We start from the raw sequence: 20,976 nt of genomic DNA on the forward strand, positions 1-20,976 counted from the left end.
GCCACGAAGCTGACTGAATATGTTCTGTAAAATACAACAGGCATAAAGGAAAGAATAAGGTCAGTATTGGACAAAAGTTATGTAGAAAAAGTCAAATAAGAATAGAAAAAAAAATTCTCCTTTCCATCTTTAGACATCATTAATAATCTTTCTAGAGAACAACTGTGTTGTGTGTGGCAAAAGTGAAGAAGACAACTTCTCTCAATTCATTTCCTGAAAATCCTCATTCAGTGCCACACTTCAAAACTCTCTGAAATCAGCACCTAAAAATGCACGGCAAATCACACCCACAATCCAAATATGAGTTGATTGGCATCTTGTACGGCTGAGATTGAAGAGGAACTAGTGAAGGAAATTAAAAAAGATAAGTAGTTATCTGCTTTTTTATTTTTATTTTTTTAAATGAGACCATGAATATAAGCAGCATCTGTTTGTTTTCGGTATATAAACCATGACAATCGTGCTGAAATATGTGAGCAGTTCTTGGGTTTCTCTCCTCTTGACAAAGAAGACGCAAAATCAATTGCAGAAGCCATTTTGTCTCAGTTGAAGAAGTGTGATCTGGAGATTTTTTTTAATTTTTTATTTTTTTTTAATAATCATGATGGTAGAGTTTACTGGTGAAAAAATAAACAGGGAGCCAAACCCGAGACTGATTCACCAAACCCCTGGGGTTCAATCAAACCCAACCCAGGTTTGAAAAGGACAGCAGTGTGAAAAATCTATTTTATGGCGTTTTTAGCCGTGTTAATATGCTAATTTGTCACCAAAAACATGACCGAAGTGGTGTTTTCCTTCATTCGCTCCTCTATGAGAAATTCTACGTTATTCTGCTTTAGAAGCACGGGCCCCTCCCAACCTGAGAAAACGAGCTGTTGGCACTTTTTGACGTCATAAGGTGCGGACCCACTCCTGCACCGCCTCTGCGGACTTAATGCACTTTCTCTGAGACCTCCATGGGATAGTGACAAAAATAGCCTTTATCAGTAAACATTCTGTCCAAATTAATTCAAAGCAATCATTTAGTCTAACACTTGGGTAGCTACAAGTAAATCTTTTGCACTGCTGGGCCAACCTCAACGAATAGGATAGTGGTTAGTATGCTCACTCTGTAAGCAGCAAGTCCCTGGTTCAAGACCAGCTCAGGTTTTCTTTGCTCTCTCTGCTTCCGTCTCTTCCCCTCCTCCTCCATGATTGCTTGCAGCAAGGAGCCATTTTGTTTCAAATGTTTATTGAAGAATTGACCATTGCGTGGCCATTCAGAAGAATGCTCAATCGCAGAGCTCCAACAGCAGACTGCAGTCGGTTCGCCGCGGGTGTGACAATCACACGGAGAGAGGCGGGGTTTTACTGAACCGGGCGTTTCCTTCCGCGTTAGAAAAGTAACCAGTAAAACACCTAATATTTCATAATAAGTGACATGATGTCAAAGGCAAGATTTAATTATTATATGCCTATTGGAAGAGCTTAAAATACTGTAGTGTAATCCCTTTAAAAGACCCACTGGCCTGGAATCAGGAACACTGATGACTTCTGTTGAGAAAACAGCAGTGATTTTTTTTTTCTATTAGGAAAGACAAGACAAGAAGATCCACAAGAAAATGAGGCAACTCTGACAAGCAAGAAAAAAACTAGGTGGTATTCCAGTCAGGTCAGAGATACATTGGTGCGCCAGAGAAAATGCAGTAGGTGTTCTTACAGAGCACTTCAAAGCAGCACAGTCTGCACAACACTTTGAATCTGGGACATCCTCTATGCTAGCAAGGCCAGCAGCCTAAAAGATAGAATCGAATCATTTTACATTGCTGTCACCGCAAACAAAATCCTTAGTTAGTCCCACTGGTTATAGTCAATAAAAATCCACTTGGCTAATGACTACGTACTAGGAGGCTGGGGAGCTGGCTGAGGTTATTCATTTGCTGAGGAATGAGGAAAATTTCAAGAGATATATGAAAGGTCAGAAAGACTTAAGAGCACCACTGGTGTGGTTCCTGTGCAAAAAAAATCCAAGTCGATCTACAGAATAAATCTCTTCCAATCGTTCAATTGAATGCCAGGTTTGTGGAAGGGTCCAGAGTCTGCAATGTTTGCTTCATATCTGATATCATCATCTCAATGGAGTAGAGCCTCATGGCCATTTCAGCCTCACTTGTCTAAACGTAGTGTAAAGGTTAAGTCGGCCTGGGGCACCGCTTCCCAGTAATCCAATTCAACTAGTCCTTTGCTCTACCTTCGCTCGCTCAGTCAAACTTCTAACAACTCGGAGCTCCAGTCACCAGTGCTTCAAATCCATTCCCACATCATTGGAACTAGCGGTTCGGCTTGCTTGTAGCTGCTAACAGAGTCAAGTGCATGGAGCTTCACTTGGTGCTGCCGCCTCAGGTAAGAATGTGGAACAACAGACCAGGCAGCAAGGCAGTAAGCAAACCAGAATCTGTATGCCAAATTCTCCAGGCTGATTCTTGTACCTCTAACAAGTACTTACAGTAGTTACAATGATGATAATAATGGATATTTATCAGTAGCCTACAGAAACGGTCACTGGTTAAAAACCAACAGGCAGGGAAAGGGACAACTATAGGCAAACAAGCAAGACAATACTGTATTTGAATGTTCCATAACAAAGGAAACACACGTGACTTTGTTAAGTGACAGTCAAGGTAAACAAATGTGAAAAAAAAAAAAAAAAACTTTGTTTGTTTACAAGAAAGAACCTCGAGGCCCCTTTAAGGTTGTAATATGTCATCTTAATTCGAATGACAGCTGCCACATCGGATGAAACGTAGTTTGTGTTTATAAATGTACTGTAGGAACAGACATTTTTAGCACACTGTATTTTAAAAATGGAGATCATTCAAGAAGTAGAAATTGGGCTACTGTTCTAAATTCAAGTTAAGATGGAACACTGTAATTGACGTGGGAGAAAATGAGGCCTCTTTATACTCTTTTAGATGACAGAAAGATTCAAATGCAAGCAGAGGTTATTATTCATGGCCCTCCAAGTCAGTATTTGGGGCTTCTGAAAAAGCGTTTTCAATATTCATGTCAGTTGTGAATACAAGAAAGAACTTGTGACACCCAGATTCGTTTATATATTGAGCAGTCAGCCATCATTTCCTTCCAAGGGCCGGCTCCTCACATGAAAGTAATGCAAGTGTTAAAGGTTAGGCTTTGTCAAATGATTTTAAAGTGCTAATATATGTAATGTAGCGCTTTGAAAATGGAAGGCTTTGTTTTCCTCATCTTTGATATATCCTCTCCCTGGCTTAATTGATTGTAATCAACAGCGTTTTCACATGCATTTGAAGATCTATCAGTAGAAGGAAGATGGCACAAACGTAATATATACCACAGATACACTGGACTGTTAACATCGCTAGGATGTTGAGGCAACAATTAGAAAATGGATTGATGGATAATTGTAGCTCCAGAGAAGCAACACAATGGAAAAAAACAGAGTTTTTTTGTTGTTGTTTGTTTTGTTTTTTTAATAGGAAGAACCTTGGCTATTTGGATGGTGCCTGAGAGAAAGAAACATTTTTGAGTAACAAGCTGTGGAGGAACTGGTGTAAAAAAACAAAAAAAACAAAAAACATTGATGCTGTCGGTGTTCAAAAAGATTAGTTAGCATCAGGCGACGGAAGGCAATCGCATATGATTAACACCATGGTGACTCTTGCTGCTAAATGCTTGAATTTGTTTTTTATGGTTTGCGGCTGGGAAAGCAGAGAGTGGGCGGAACAGAGTTTTGCAAACTCAAAAACTAAAGTAATGATCCACAAGCATCCACAAACTTCTGAGGGGCTTGGGAAAACTCAAGCACTGTGCTCTTTTCAGAAGGTTTAGAGACTTTTGAGCCATATAATTAAAATGAAATCCAGGCATTAGTCAAAAAAAGATCTGAAACTATGATAATATGAGCCATGCAGTATTCATTGGATATAATTAATACAGTTCGTACTGTATATGTCATACCCGTAGGCTACCTCATGTAATTTGACATTTACATTTGACGTGTTCAAGCAATAGTTTACCACATTTGCCTCCGGTCCAACAAAAACTTTGCACCAATAAGAGGAAAATGTCTCATCCACTTAAAAAATAAAATAAACACCACACTCACCATTAATTGATGCCTCGATTTTTAACCTTAACAAAAAAACAGGTGGTTCCAGTAGGTTCTAATTACTGTAGCTTAAAGATGCCATCTGATGCCAGCATGTCTCACAGTGAGAGTGGCAACCCACAACACACACTGTCTTCTGGGCTGGCATGGTACCTGTACAGCTAAAGTTACTGTGAGGTACCGCAGTACTAACAGTGTATTTTGGAGCTGCAGTAAATCCAGATCTTCACAAAGTTCTTTGCCATGAGTTGCCGTAATGAAATTTCAGTGACCATTATAAAAGAGTGTGACAAATTTAACACACCTGATCGCTATTGTAAAACTAATATGTCATATGAGAGTGGGGAGGGAAAATAACGACCTGTGCACAATTTGGGTATTTTCACTCAGGGGTGTACTCACTTTCGTTGCCAGGGATTTACCTGTTAATGGCTGTATTTTTTTTTTAGTTATTTTGCGGGAACAATACATTTATCACAGCACAAACGAATGGTACCTTTTTGGGTCCATTTTGAACAAAACGAGGGGCAGGGTGACATCATCAGTAAGTAAATATATCTATAAAATTGTAGCAGCACAAACTGAAATTTTGGCAGCACTAACGGAGCACAAACTGTCAGGACTCAAAAGTGTGGTGGTGGACCCAAATGCAGGAGGCGGACAAGTCAGGGAGGCAGAGGTGCGAAAATTGAGTAAATTTAATCAAACAAAACTAAAGTTGCAAACAGGGCTTGGTAACAAAGAATAACAAAATACCGAAGGGAAAAACAATACATGAGCAGACTTAACTATGGGAGCATGGACGTGGGGAAACAAGAACAATGAACCGACAAGAACTGAAGCGAAAACCGAAAACTAAGTACACACACTAATTGAGCACGATGAGACACAGCTGGGCAAGACACAAGTGGAAGGGGATGCTGATTGGTTGACACATGAGGAAGGGTAGGCAAACACAGGTGGACATCAGTGAGGCTTAACGAGACTATGGAAGACAAGAAAAACAGAACATAAACATGACAAACTCAAAACCCAACAAAAAACAAAGCAAAAACCCACCCTAAACAGAACCAAAACATGACAGTACCCCCCCTTCAAGGGACAGCTCCCAGATGTCCCATAAGGTCCAAAAACAACAAAACAGGCGGGAGGGTGCATGGCCCACTATCAAGGGCAGTCCAAAAAAAAACAAACAAAATGCCAAAAGCCTAGAGGTGGCCAGACGAGGAGTGCCCAGAGGGCCAGTCAGGTGGGCGTCCCGGACGCCAGACGAGGAGTGCCCAGAGGGGCCAGTCAGGTGGGCGTCCCGGGCGCCAGACGGGGAGTGCCCGGCGGGGCCGGTCCGGTGGGCGTCCCGGACGCCAGACGGGGAGTGCCCGGCGGGGCCGGTCCGGTGGGCGTCCCGGACGCCAGACGAGGAGTGCCCGGCGGGGCCGGTCAGGAGGGCGTCCCCGACGCCAGACGAGGAGTGCCCGTCGGGGCCGGTCAGGAGGGCGTCCCCGACGCCCGACGAGGAGGGCCCGGCGGGGCCGGTCAGGAGGGCGTCCTCGACGCCCGACGAGGAGGGCCCGGCGGGGCCGGTCAGGAGGGCGTCCCCGACGCCAGACGAGGAGTGCCCGGCGGGGCCGGTCAGGAGGGCGTCCCCGACGCCCGACGAGCAGGGCCCGGCGGGGCCGGTCAGGAGGGCGTCCTCGACGCCCAACGAGTAGCAGAGGTGGCGGCGGGATGGTCGCCGCCAGACGAGGAGCTGGAGGCGACGGCCTCAAGTCGTGCGCCGCCAGGGTTGACGCTGGCGGAGGCGGCCGCTGGCCGGGCGCCGCCGGAACTGGTGCATGCGAAGGCGGCCGCTGGCCGGGCGCGGCCAGAACTGGTGCAGGCGATGGCGGCCGCTGACCGGGCGCCGCCGGAACTGGTGCAGGCAATGGCGGCCGCTGGCCGGGCGCCGCCGGAACTGGTGCAGGCGATGGCGGCCGCTGGCCGGGCGCCGCCGGAACTGGTGCAGGCGATGGCGGCCGCTGGCCGGGAGCCGCCGGAACTGGTGCAGGCGATGGCGGCCGCTGGCCGGGCGCCGCCGGAACTGGTGCAGGCGATGGCGGCCGCTGGCCGGGCGCCGCCGGAACTGGTGCAGGCGATGGCGGCCGCTGGCCGGGCGCCGCCGGAACTGGTGCAGGCGATGGCGGCCGCTGGCCGGGCGCCGCCGGAACTGGTGCAGGCGATGGCGGCCGCTGGCCGGGCGCCGCCGGAACTGGTGCAGGCGATGGCGGCCGCTGGCCGGGCGCCGCCGGAACTGGTGCAGGCGAAGGCGGCCGCTGGCCGGGCGCCGCCGGAACTGGTGCAGGCGAAGGCGGCCGCTGGCCGGGCGCCGCCGGAACTGGTGCAGGCGAAGGCGGCCGCTGGCCGGGCGCTGCCGGAACTGGTGCAGGAGAAGGCGGCCGCTGGCCGGGCGCCGCCGGAACTAGTGCAAGCGAAGGCGGCCGCTGGCCAGGCGCCGCCGGTCGAGGAGCAGGAGGCGGCGGCCGCAATCCATGCGCCGCCGGACGAGGAACAGGAGGCGGCGGCCGCAATCCATGCGCCGCCGGACGAGGAACAGGAGGCGGCGGCCGCAATCCATGCGCCGCCTGACGAGGAACAGGAGGCGGCGGCCGCAATCCATGCGCCGCCTGACGAGGAACAGGGGGCGGCGGCCGCAATCCATGCGCCGCCGGACGAGGAACAGGGGGCGGCGGCCGCATTCCGTGCGCCGCCGGACGAGGAACAGGGGGTGGCGGCCGCATTCCGTGCGCCGCCTGACGAGGAACAGAAGGTGGCGGCCGCATTCCATGCGCCGCCTGACGAGGAACAGGAGGTGGCGGCCCAGGCGAAGTGGCCAGGGGCTGCGGCGGCAGCGGCACAGGCGAAGCGGCCAGGGGCTGCGGCGGCAGCGGCACAGGCGAAGCGGCCAGGGGCTGCGGCGGCAGCGGCACAGGCGAAGCGGCCAGGGGCTGCGGCGGCAGCGGCACGGGCGAAGCGGCCAGGGGCTGCGGCGGCAGCGGCACGGGCGAAGCGGCCAGGGGCTGCGGCGGCAGCGGCACAGGCTGCGGCTTGGGTCGCCTCTGCCTCCTCCTCTGTCTGCGGGAAGCTGGGGCTGTAGTCACACCAGCCTGTTGACCAAGGGACCGGGGAACTCGAGACACACCAGGGACTAAGTTAAGGGGTGCATCAACAGACGAAACAAGACTAGGAAGGGGTGTAAGTGACTTTGACAGGGAACGTGCAAACAAAAAACTATAAAAGCTTTCACTCGCACTCAAACCAAACTTGGTGTGCTCACTCACTTCACATTCATCCTCTAAGTCAGAATCATAATCAAACTCGGGAACGTGGTCAACAAAAACGTGGGGTGACAAAATTGTGTCATAAGGAAGTGCACTGGGGGAACTACTAGGTGAACAAAAACTGGTGTCCAAATCAGAATAGTTTAACTCTGTGTCTGTGAGCTCAAAATCAGAATCACTTAAATAACTGTAAAGGGAATCACAAGGAGGTGAACTGGGTAAATATGCTTTAACGGGTGAGGAGGACACGGAGACACAAGAACCAGAAAAGAAAGCTGAACCTACACAGAGGGAACGGGGTTGGTCAACAGGCTGATGGCGTCTGGGAGCTGGCCGACGTCGTGCCGGTCGGCACCGGCTCCCTGCTGGGTCCTTTCGTGGTCGGTTCATTCTGTCAGGACTCAAAAGTGTGGTGGTGGACCCAAATGCAGGAGGCGGACAAGTCAGGGAGGCAGAGGTGCGAAAATTGAGTAAATTTAATCAAACAAAACTAAAGTTGCAAACAGGGCTTGGTAACAAAGAATAACAAAATACCGAAGGGAAAAACAATACATGAGCAGACTTAACTATGGGAGCATGGACGTGGGGAAACAAGAACAATGAACCGACAAGAACTGAAGCGAAAACCGAAAACTAAGTACACACACTAATTGAGCACGATGAGACACAGCTGGGCAAGACACAAGTGGAAGGGGATGCTGATTGGTTGACACATGAGGAAGGGCAGGCAAACACAGGTGGACATCAGTGAGGCTTAACGAGACTATGGAAGACAAGAAAAACAGAACATAAACATGACAAACTCAAAACCCAACAAAAAACAAAGCAAAAACCCACCCTAAACAGAACCAAAACATGACACAAACCAATGGTACCATTTTGGCTCCATTTTGAACGAAATAGGGGGCTGGGTGATATCACAGGAAACTGAAATGTTTAATATCTATCAAACTGTGGCAGCAAAAACAGAGATTTTGACAGCACATACATAGAATAAACAAATGGTACCTATTGGGTCCGTTTCTCATTAGATGGGGATCTGGGTGAACGCTGGATGACCTAAAAAAGAATTGCAAAAAAAGTAGCTGCAGAAACTAAACTTTTCATGACACAAATGTAACACAAATGTAACTATTTCCATCAAATTTTCCATGGTGTGGGAGCCATTTTTAAATTTAGTCAGTAAAGTAAGCAAAGTTTTAGCCGTTATTTTAGTCCAAGGACACATTCGTCTACAAAAACTGTCAACATTTTGACAGTTTTGACATTTTATATATATATATATATATATATATATATATATATATATATATATATATATATATATATATATATATATATATATATATATATATATATATATATATTAGTATTTTTTTTATAACCTTGCTCTTGCAAAATGAATTCTCGCGGTATTTGTGAGTTCACAAACTCCGGAGAATACATATTGTACTGCTCCTGTAGATAATAGCAGTTCCCGAACCACTGGTGGTTCGGACCAATCAGAGAGCGACATTGTGTTTGGGGGCGGGATATGCAACTGTGACAAAACCAGGAAGCCAGCGCCGACGCTGGATCTAACAAACAAACCTAACATGGACGAATGGACGCTGCAATTAATTCTGTTCTCGCAGATTTATTCACCATTTCCTTGTTGAATGTTGAACAGCGAGAGGCGCTTCGTGCATTTCTAGCTGGTAAGATGTTCGTGCTTTCCCCCCTTCGACAAGAACGGAGATGACATTTTCACCCGTGGCTGTGATTGGTTAAAAAAAACGTGTAGAATGTCGCATCGTCCAATCAGCTCGAATTATTGTACAGAATGTCCCGCCTTTCCCAACCAAATTACCGTGGAGAGGTACCAGATGGATGGCTATTGCCTGGTTAATTTTTTAAGTAAAGTAACTTAAAGTAGTTACTTACTTTCATTATTGAATAACTAGTAAAGTAATTAGTTACTTTTTCAGAGAAGTAACTATAACTTTACTTTTCAAAAATAACTTGAACAACACTGCTTTTGTGAGATATATCTCTCAGTATATTTTTATGATGTAAATAAGTAAACAGACAGACCTAACACTAGCCAGTAGGCTTATGTTGTTGTATTGATACTGGGCGGTGAAAGTTAATATTTCATACACCTAACATATAAGCATGCAACTGATGCATACAATGAAACCCAAGCTGTATTTGTCCATGCCGCAGGGAGTGCTTTTGCAGGGGATGTGTCTCAGTGGATCTTGTGGCCCAACAGGCGCCTGCTCTCAACGGATCTGTTTCCTTTCGGGTAGTAGGGTAAACATGGATGGCCACCGTCCAAACAACCGTTCCCCCGGGCATGGCCAGCTCTCATGATGTTCATCCTGCATGGCATGGTGCATACTGTCAGGTCTGCAAATTGTTGCACCTGCCAGAGGCATTAGTGCCATGAATAGACAGATTTACTGGAAGATGAACTCAACTCTGTTCCGGTTTGAAATCGTCACCCATAAAACATAACCATGTTATATTAAACAATAAATAATGCTCGTGTTGGTAGCCTTTTACATTCATTTGGCAGCTTCCAATAAGAAATCAGTTATTTGTGAAATATAAATAATGTTACAATTTAACAATATTAAAGATACAAAACTATGGTGGAAAATGACACAAGTAGGACAGTTATCAATTTTTGAATGCAGAGAGCACTAAGAGAGGAATAGCAGTGCATAAAGCTGTTCAATTAAGAAACTGATTGTGAGCAGAGCTTCCTTGATCCGTTTTTCCGCTTCATCTTTATCACAATAGCCGTTACTCTAACAGGAGGTGGGACTGCCTGGAGGCCTACTGGCCCCTGTCCAAATTCACCATTTGTTTCTCCTGGCAGGATTGTATTGAGTATGTGTCATCCTCAAACCAGATGAGTAGAGGATCGATGTACTATTGGTGCTGCAAACAGGATTTAGCTGCAATTAGGTTGCATTTCTTGGTGTCATGCCTAAGATGATTTTGTTTTGACACAGCTGAGGAGGGAAACTGTAATATAGGTAGATGAAAGGAAGGATTTGGACAAAAATTGCAGACTAGGGATTACCACAAGGGAGCGGTCAGGGTAGGCAAGGGAGGTACTGCCTCACTGGTGCCCCCTGCTGTTCTTTACTTTCCACTGCATGTGACACACCTGAGTCTGAAGATCAGTATTGTTATCAAGCTTCTGCAGAGCTTGCTGATGCTTGCTGAGCTGATTATAGGAATCAGATGTGTTGGAATACGGAAACATCTCAAACCTGCAGGGCTCCGAGAAGCAACCCAAAGTGTACAGTGGTCATACAGTGGAATGCCAGCATGTGGCAGTGTTGCACGGCCGCATGGCCACATGGCCGCGATTCGTAGAAGAAGCCTTTGCGCAATAAAGAAGCACATGTGCGTAATCAGGTTTTTTACATTACCCGTCCGGTTCTACGCAAGTTAATTCATTTATGACACGTTTCCGCTTGCCGTTTTACAAGTGATTGTAAAGCACTTTCAACATTCTTCAGTAACTGTAAATGTTGTTCCATTCACTTGTGCTGAGTTAAGTGTGTTTGGCTACGATAAATACATCCTATCGCGCCAAATTATTTACAGATTTTGACACGGATTTGTTTGTTAGAAATATTCGAATTTGGCTCTACTCTATATTAAATGTTCTTTTTGGTTTTCTTGCTATCATGTTATTGAACAGTGTGGAACTGATTGAAACACAATTAAAGCTTTGAAAGCAGATATTGAAAAATATGTTTAAATGAAGTTATAAATTGAAATATAGCCGTAGAAATAATTTAAAAGACCATCCTTATTTCTTCAATTTAATGTTCATTTTTAAATGTTTAGGTACATTTGTTTGGACCAATATATCAATAAAAACGAGAGTTGAATCTAAGATCTCTGATCAAGATATTTTTCAAAGGTTTTCTTGACAATTATTAAAACCACCTCATAATTTGTTACATAAATAGCCATGGCATTTTGTACTACCAAAAAACGGTACTTTTAGGCATTTCACATTTTCTTTTGTGTCACTTGATTAACTTTTTAAGCCTTACAGTCTCTGTTCACGTGGGGAGAAGCTTCAGGCGGACCCCGGGGTCCGGTAGCGGCCCCGGAGCCACTCGGGACGCACATAGCCCGAATGCTTTGACCGAGAGCTTTTCAACGGTGTATGTCCCGTCACTCCACGGCGTTTCGTTCCTGCGATAGTGGGCTGAATACCCGGAATAGGAACCATCGCAGGCGGTGTTGTTTTTTAAAATTATCGGTCTCCTGGAGGTCTTTGGACGTCCGTATCTCCCGAACCGTACGTCCTACCGGGGACACAAAGCCACTCGTCTCGGCGACCGCTTTCCAGCGATGTTGGTGCCATCGCTCCACGACATTGTGTTCCACCATAGTGATCGAGCCTGTAGCCTCCATGCTGAAAGGCAACTGCAGCAGCGGGTCCTGGCAAGGTGAAAGATGTACATTGAAAAGAGTACAACTGTCAAAATAAAGGTTCTGGGACATCTAGACCCAAATAAGTTTGCCTCACTCTCCTGGCTGTGCTGCACTCAAGCCCATGTCTGCTGTTGTCAATGCTCGTAGTGGCTAGTCGTGCTAGCCTGTAGTGTATATATATCTGACTCCAGAGGAGTCGTGCCACTCCAGTCATGAACTTCACCACATGTCACTGATTATCACCCATGATAAAGAGGACTTTTGTACTGAAATTTGCTCATGTTTTGTTGATGATTTCTTCCTCTGGCAATAGGTTGAAAGAATGTTTTCATTTCAAATATTTAGTGAAATGGTAGTATTTGCAAATGTTTGTGATGACATGACCATTTGATATATCTTCATTCCCATTGCATATATTACATTTTGTCTCTGAGGGCACTCATGCATTCACTTAATATTCCCTTTGCTGAAATGACTTTTTACAATGCTTTTTTGTTTTTATTTCTTTCTAGCCTTAGGTGAGCACTTCAATTCTCGGTATGGATGGTCACCATTACAGATCAAACAGCACACAGGTGAATGTGTGAGTCCCAGGTGGGCATGTGAAAAGTCATTAAGTGTCAGCCGTGTCACTGTTTGGGAGGTGGTGCCCTGGGTCAAACAGAGACAGTGACTGTCGATGTGTGGCCCAGATAGACAACAATCATAACAGGCCTAATGGGCAAGACTAATGGTCCAATGGGCTGCTATTACTTGTCTCACTGACAGCCACTCGCCAGTGCTCTTACCTGGGAGCTCGCAGCTTTCTGTGACATATTTGCAACTTGTAGCATATATGTGGCCTTTATCATGGCTGACTAGGTGATTCTAGGTCTTGCAATTTTGTTGAATGAGGATTATATGATTCCGTAAAGCCCAATTTTGATCATTCAAATTGTTAACAGTGACTCTACATTGGGACATGGAGAGCAGCACAACGGATAAGAGGCTGGATAAAGGGAAGCGCACAATGCTTTTGATACTTTGTCTCATATACATACGGATACCACCATGATATTCATTATTATCTTCCTTGCACTGTCTATCACATACTTAAAAATATTATCCAGTTGTGACATAGTGCAGCAAAACTTACGCCCTAACGACTTAAGCCCTCCCCGTGTGTAATTTGTATGTGTTCCCCGTGCCTAAATGAGTTTTTTTTCCCAGCTATTCCACTCCTATAGCAGAATCCAAAAATATTTTACTGGGTTTAGTGATGTCTATATGGTAGTTTAGTTTGTCTGTATGCGCCCTACGATTGACTAAGCATGTATGCCTCTCACCCAATGCACAGTAAGCTTGGATAGGCTCCAGCTCACTCACAACTTGAATTACTAAGAAGTGGTTAAAAAAAATTGATGAAGTTTCATAATGCATCACAAATTAGTCTTGTTTTATGGTCCATTAGATTGAAATTGGAATAGGGAAAAAAAAAAAAAAAAAAAAAACATCAGAGATTCAGAAGTGGGAGTAACCGTGTATCCTTTGGTCCGTTTAAATAGAACTCTATTCGTTTATTTTCTCAGTAAAATTTGTTTGATCATCTGTGAACGCAGTAAGTGAACTGGAATGTGGACCAAATCTTCCTCTCCAACAAACCTGACATAGTTCTCTTGGTTTGGTTTTAAATGGGCAACTCCCATTGATCCATTTCTATCCAACATATTGGTGATTAGAGCTCATCAGGTCAGTTTCACACCCAAAATCTGCATGCGCTATTCATTAGCCACCGAATAACCAAATCATCTTGTTACGTGAGGGGTATGGGTGGACCCAAAAGCGGAGGAAACAGGCGGGAAGACAGACTGGTAAGATGATGTAAGGAACTTTATTAACTATGACTGGGCTGGACGTGGACACAGATCATGGCGGAGACTTGGTGTGGCGTGATGCAGAGACTTGGCGTGGCGTGATGCAGAGACTTGGCGTGGCGTGATGCAGAGACTTGGTGTGGCGTGAGGCAGAGACTTGGCGTGGCGTGAGGCAGAGACTTGGCGTGGCGTGATGCAAAGACTTGGCGTGGCGTGATGCAGAGACTTGGCGTGGCGTGAGGCAGAGACTTGGCGTGGCGTGAGGCAGAGACTTGGCGTGGCGTGATGCAGAGACTTGGTGTGGCGTGATGCAAAGACTTGGCGTGGCGTGAGGCAGAGACTTGGCGTGGCTGACTTTGAAGACTAGGCGTGGCTGACTTTGAAGACTTGGCGTGGCTGACTTGGCGTGGAAGACTTGGCGTGGAAGACTTGGCGTGGAAGACTTGGCGTGGAAGACTTGGCGTGGAAGACTTGGCGTGGAAGACTTGGCGTAGAAGACTTGGCGTAGAAGACTTGGCGTAGAAGACTTGGCGTAGAAGACTTGGCGTAGAAGACTTAGCAGACTTGGCGTGGAAGACTTAGCAGGGAAGACTTGGAAGAGAAGACTTGGCGGGGAAGACTTGGCAGGGAAGACTTGGCGGGGAAGACTTGGCGTAGAAGACTTGGCGTAGAAGACTTAGCAGACTAGGCGTGGAAGACTTAGCAGACTTGCCGTGGAAGACTTAGACTTGGCGATAACAGACTTGGTAGACTTGGCAATAAAGACTTGGTAGACTTGGCAATAAAGACACCACTGTGACCAGACATGCAGACATTCAAACAACAAACATCAAACAATGCTCCCACACCCGCGTGAGACAAACACCACTCCCTTATACCAACACTAATGACAATAACAGGACACACCTGGGAGACACAGCAGGGAGGGGGAACCAATCAGCAATACACACCAGGAAGGGAAGACACAAGCAGCTGGACAAGGTTAACCATAACGAGACTGGGGACGAAGACAGGAACACCAGACAACCAACACTCACCAAAATAAAACAAAAACCCAACCAAACTGAAACGTGACAGTACCCCCCCCCCCAACCCCCACTCCCCCCCCCCCCCCCCCCCCCCACCAAGGGACGGCTCCCAGACGTCCCTAAAACAAAAACAAGCCAAAACGGGGAGGGCGGGGACGGGAACGGGAGCTAAACTCTGCCCCTAATCAGGGTACGAATACGAGTCTACCAATGGGCGAAACACTGCCTTACAAAACTCCATGAAATCTGGATCGGGGGGCGGCCCAGGAGGCGGCATTATTGCGGGGCTCAAGGGGCGAAAACAGGGGTGGCGCCGCCAAAGGCCGGTTCCCGCGGTGGGCCCTTCTCTTGCGCCGCCTGGCGCTGGGTCCCGGGTCGGCCGCCATTACTGCGCTGCCCGGGGCGGACCCCAAGACCGGAGACTTTGGCTGGGGCGGAAACGAGGAAGCTGGGGACTTTGGCTGGGGCAGAGACGAGGAAGCTGGGGACTTTGGCTGGGGCAGAGACGAGGAAGCTGGGGACTTTGGCTGGGGCAGAGACGAGGAAGCTGGGGACTTTGGCTGGGGCAGAGACGAGGAAGCTGGGGACTTTGGCTGGGGCAGAGACGAGGAAGCTGGGGACTTTGGCTGGGGCAGAGACGAGGAAGCTGGGGACTTTGGCTGGGGCAGAGACGAGGAAGCTGGGGACTTTGGCTGGGGCAGAGACGAGGAAGCTGGGGACTTTGGCTGGGGCAGAGACGAGGAAGCTGGGGACTTTGGCTGGGGCAGAGACGAGGAAGCTGGGGACTTTGGCTGGGGCAGAGACGAGGAAGCTGGGGACTTGACTTGGGGCAAAGACGAGGGGACCTGAGATGCCAATTGGCCGCGACAAGGGGACCTGAGACGCCAGGGGCTTAGGCGGCACAGGCGTTGCGGCCAGGGACTGCGGCGGCAGCGGCACAGGCGAAGCGGCCAGGGGCTGCGGCGGCAGCGGCACAGGCGAAGCGGCCGGGGGCTGCGGCGGCAGCGGCACAGGCGAAGCGGCCGGGGGCTGCGGCGGTAGCGGCACAGGCGTTGCATCCGGGGCCGGCAGCGACGAAGTGGCCAGGGGCTGAAGCGGCAGCAGCGGCACAGGCAAAGAGGCCAGGGGCTGAAGCGGCAGCAGCGGCACAGGCAAAGAGGCCAGGGGCTGAAGCGGCAGCAGCGGCACAGGCAAAGAGGCCAGGGGCTGAAGCGGCAGCAGCGGCACAGGCGTGGCATTCATGGGCTGCCGAGGTGCCGGGACGTGGGCCTGGAGCCAGCGGGGCGCCGGGACGGGGTCCTGAGGCCGGCGCGGAGCCGGAACGGGGTCCTGAGGCCGGCGCAGAGCCGGAACGGGGTCCCGAGGCCGGCGCGGAGCCGGAACGGGGACTTGAATCCGGCGCGGAGCCGGAACGGGGACTTGAATCCGGCGCGGAGCCGGAATGGGGACTTGGAACCTCCGCTGGGTCCGGGTTGGTGGGAGCATTCTGTTACGTGAGGGGTATGGGTGGACCCAAAAGCGGAGGAAACAGGCGGGAAGACAGACTGGTAAGATGATGTAAGGAACTTTATTAACTATGACGGGGAAGGACTGGACGAGACGGAAGGGGAGTAGACTGGGCTGTACGTGGACACAGATCATGGCGGAGACTTGACGTGGCGTGATGCAGAGACTTGGCGTGGCGTGAGGCAGAGACTTGGCGTGGCGTGAGGCAGAGACTTGGCGTGGCGTGAGGCAGAGACTTGGCGTGGCTGACTTTGAAGACTTGGCGTGGCTGACATTGAAGACTTGGCGTGGCTGACTTTGAAGACTTGGCGTGGCAGATTTTGAAGACTTGGCGTGGAAGACTTGGCGTGGAAGACTTGGCGTGGAAGACTTGGCGTGGAAGACTTGGCGTGGAAGACTTGGCGTGGAAGACTTGGCGTAGAAGACTTGGCGTAGAAGACTTGGCGTAGAAGACTTGGCGTAGAAGACTTGGCAGACTTGGCGTGGAAGACTTAGCATGGAAGACTTAGCAGGGAAAACTTGGCGGGGAAGACTTGGCGTAGAAGACTTGGCGTAGAAGACTTGGCGTAGAAGACTTAGCAGACTAGGCGTGGAAGACTTAGCAGACTTGGCGTGGAAGACTTAGACTTGGCGATAACAGACTTGGTAGTCTTGGCAATAAAGACTTGGTAGACTTGGCAATAAAGACACCACTGTGACCAGACATGCAGACATTCAAACAGCAAACAACAAACATCAAACAATGCTCCCACACCCGCGTGAGACAAACACCACTCCCTTATACCAACACTAATGACAATAACAGGACACACCTGGGAGACACAGCAGGGAGGGGGAACCAATCAGCAATACGCACCAGGAAGGGAAGACACAAGCAGGTGGAAAAGGTTAACCATAACGAGACTGGGGACGAAGACAGGAACACCAGACAACCAACACTCACCAAAATAAAACAAAAACCCAACCAAACTGAAACGTGACACATCTTGAATGGGTGACTCGATACATTTGCAGAAAAACACGTCATAGTTTAAATTAACAAACGAAAAATCTAATTAGATCAAAATGGTAAATGAAGTACACTTTTATATCTCTTTATCTTGATCATACGTTTACAAAGCCAAATTCAATTATCTCATTCAAACAGTGCATCAACACAAGGAATGGTTAAGCTTTTTAATTTAAAATAACTTAGTTTAACATCTAGGATCCCACGCCATAACATAACTAGCAACAGAACAAAGGATGATTTTTTCTCTTCGGTGCCACTTTAGATCCATCTGAATTGTTACTAACCTGCTTATCCTAGATAGCACTAAGTTAATTTATCTTTCAGGTTCGACGTCCAAGTTTGAAAATTTCCCTTTTTTTGTTGCTAGCACATACCCAGCCATCACCGAGATGTTAACTAGACAAATAGTCCCGTTGCTAGGACGGCGTTAGTTGGGTGGTGTAACTCGCTACCAGTTCAAGGTGTTAGCCAGACTAAAATATTCCCGTCTACTTCTGGGTGTTCACTTGAACGCAGCACATACGTAGTTTTTCACAAATGTGCCCTCCCCCCGTGCCAGCCAAACATTTCCCTCTGTGATGGCAAATTGCTGTGATTTGGCGTTTGTTTTCAACGACTCATTCGCTACTCAGTTCGAATCACCACCCATTCATGGTGATGTAACTAATGATCAGATGAAACCAGTCATAATGCACCACATCCTTTCACCATTTGAAGGAGAGTATGTTTTCATGTCTGTCCTTTAAGGTGCACTTCGCTATATTATTGTACTGTACTCTAATGTACTGAAGTCTAAGGTCACATTCTGTACGTGTTGTATTTATCAGCACTCTAACATTCTCTACATGGTATAGAAAACTTTCTTGTTTACCGTGACTGATAATGGATGGATGGAACTAAACGGGGGGCAACACACCAAGTTCACAAACCGTCAAGTGATTTGAAAGTCCTTCCTTAGAAAAACCCGCCCTCTAATGGCGCATTCTGCACACACATTTGCCTTGGAGGAGGGCAACTTGTCCTACCAGTGAATGACTCTGGAGCTTAAGGAAAATTCATTCACTTACAGTTGAAGCTACATGTCTGCTTCCTGCCTCTCTGAATAGTTATGGATCATTATCATTGATGGAGAGTTTTTTTTCTTCTTTTCTGCGGGTTGGCAGGCGCCTTGTTTTCAGTATGCAAACACCCCTGTCAGCATTTATGTTGATGGATGGCGACTCGTTGCAGGAGCAGCATTTTTGACCACTCGTCAGCCTCACCATTGTTACCGGAACTCATCTTTTGTGTGCTTGTATGCGTATTACAATGTAACAGATAGCAAGGCTATTAACGAGCATTATATTCTGAGGTATTTGGGGTTTCAGCCTAAATAGTACAAAGAATAAGTGCTTTCTACTTTGATTAATTGCTAAATGTAGCAGTCTATTGTTTAGGCTGGACCTCCCACCTTGTACAAGTTTAGTCAACTCCTCCGGTTTTAAAAGGCACACTGATTTATTACAGTATACTTTCTAGAGGGGACATTTAACAAGTAATTCCAATCCCCTCATGTAAAATTTCATGCTACAGCATTGTATTCATAGCCACGAAAAGCAAGCAGGCTATAGTGATATGTCAGTTGATCTACTCTACTCCATTTCTGGGATGTTATTCATGTGCAACTTGATCAAAAAGAAGCTAACATGTTTGTATTACATGATTTTTCATTTTAAGCAAGACTGAAAATATTGCATTGATTCTGGTGAATGAGGAATTCTGATGAAGTGCTAAAACTTGCACCTGAATATTCAAAATATAATCAATTATAACCCAATGAAAAAAAAAGCTTCAGCGATTGAAATGACAGATAACACAAGGACATGATGCAATTAGTGAATGAAGAATAATATCCACTCCCATCGAGTCATGCAGCTCTCGAGATAATAATATTGACCGAGGACTGACTCCTCCATGTCAGCAGTCCACAAACTGAACCTCTGTATGCCAATTACTCAGCATATAATGGCGGTATGACGACAAGCGTCATTACCACATTGAACCTGAACCCGCCTACTCTCCTGACTAAGGTTATATACATATTCAATATTGCATTCCAAGAGGCTGACCTCAGCTGTTTCCTTTCCAATTCCCAGGGTCGGCTTCACAACTGTTATCGTGGGAGTCAGTAGGTGACAGTATGAACAGAATTTATTCTCTTGTCAAACTTTCCAATATTTTTGAATAATAACCACGCAAAACCTTAACATTTGCATAAATTGGAATTCTAAAATCATCCACCTTTTTTTATTTGAATTTCAAATAATACATTCTTTAAAATAAAGCCGGGATACAAGTTCAGTCACAAGAAAGTGATTGCAATATATCACCGTTTTTTTGAGATGTCACTCAGCTTGTATACGAGGAAAATTTCAAACTTCAAAAACAAAACAAAACATATTTTGTTAATCCAGCCCAAGAGGATTTCGAGTGCAAAGGTTCCTGGGATGATTTCTACTTCATTGGCGAAGACAGGAATTGGCTCTGAACCCATACAGATATGCATATGAAATTGATTACCTAGAATAGATTAGATTAGTTGGATCACGGGTGGACGGTCATACGGCTAGCTACATGCGTATGGTGAGTATCGACTTTCCTGCGCAGAATAAAATGTGTGTGAAATGTTTTATGAACATTGCAGGATAGATTCTGCAAGGGAAGCAAAGGTCATTGAAGTCTGCAATGATCCAAAATAGGAATTTGGGTACCTCTAAATTAGAGACGCCCCAGACTGCAGAGGTGGTCAAGGGCTGTGTCAACAGGATTCATGAGTAATGGCTAACTCCTTTTCAAAAGCAGTACGCCGTGACCATGATGTCGGCAGAACCAGGTGACGCTTGAAGACTAGTCAGAAATTATGAACACTTCTGATTTTGAAATAACTGTGGACATTAGTAGCTGCTGGAAATAATCACATGCGATGTGCTAAAAGGGAAAGAAAATCAATACAATGTTCAGTCAATCAATTTAAATGTCTATTACTTCCTTCCTCTTGTTTATGTCTAGCATAAATCATTTCTGTTTGTTTCGGAGCCATCTGTATCATGATTGTCATGTATATCTAACATCGATATAATAATTAATCAGTGACCACAGGCGTTTGCTTTATGAATAAACAAAACAAAACGATATGAACTGATGACAAACACGTCACAGCCTCTGGCTAGCTGAGATTTAATCAATATGTCATTGAACCAAAACATATTCATGTTCAATCTGATCATATCACCATGAGTGATGGCATCTTTGCCTTTTTTTTTCATCACTTCATCATAACACAAGAAATATCTTTCATTTTGTTTCTCAGACCAATTCCTGGTGGAGAGCTTATAGAAGACTATGATGTTTACCTATGAAAGGCCTATAGCTTTTAAAGGAAGGCTATTCGGAGAGGTTGGAGGAAATATGTGTTTGCCTTCATTCCTGTGTCAACTGTCCAGGTGTTGTTATGCAGGAGAAAGTTATTGCAATATATTGTACCACAAAACAATAGAGAAATTGCAATAAATAAGCTTGATATTTCGACCGTTTCCCCCGCAGTGAGTAAGTTCTAGCATAACACTCTTTTTTTTTTTTTTTTTTCAAAAAAATAGTTGAGTTGAATTTTTTTTTTCAAAAATTGAAAAAATTGAAAAAAAAATTC

The 20,976-nt window shown here is 46.6% G+C and overlaps 1 protein-coding gene across 1 annotated transcript in view; it reads right to left on the minus strand.

Moving 5' to 3' along the window:
- Positions 1 to 20,976, minus strand: part of LOC144023594 (uncharacterized) — a 158,340-nt gene that overhangs the window by 7,987 nt on the left and 129,377 nt on the right. Inside the window, exons 7-9 of the mRNA XM_077529232.1 lie at positions 9,612 to 11,898; positions 8,449 to 8,499; positions 6,792 to 7,831 (exon numbers count right to left, since the gene is read on the minus strand). Of these exons, the coding sequence (XP_077385358.1) occupies positions 6,792 to 7,831; positions 8,449 to 8,468 (1,060 nt within the window). The 5' untranslated portion in view covers positions 8,469 to 8,499; positions 9,612 to 11,898. The remainder of the gene's footprint in view (positions 1 to 6,791; positions 7,832 to 8,448; positions 8,500 to 9,611; positions 11,899 to 20,976) is intronic.

The sequence above is a fragment of the Festucalex cinctus genome, chromosome 8, assembly GCF_051991245.1.
Source record: "Festucalex cinctus isolate MCC-2025b chromosome 8, RoL_Fcin_1.0, whole genome shotgun sequence".
NCBI lineage: Eukaryota > Metazoa > Chordata > Actinopteri > Syngnathiformes > Syngnathidae > Festucalex > Festucalex cinctus.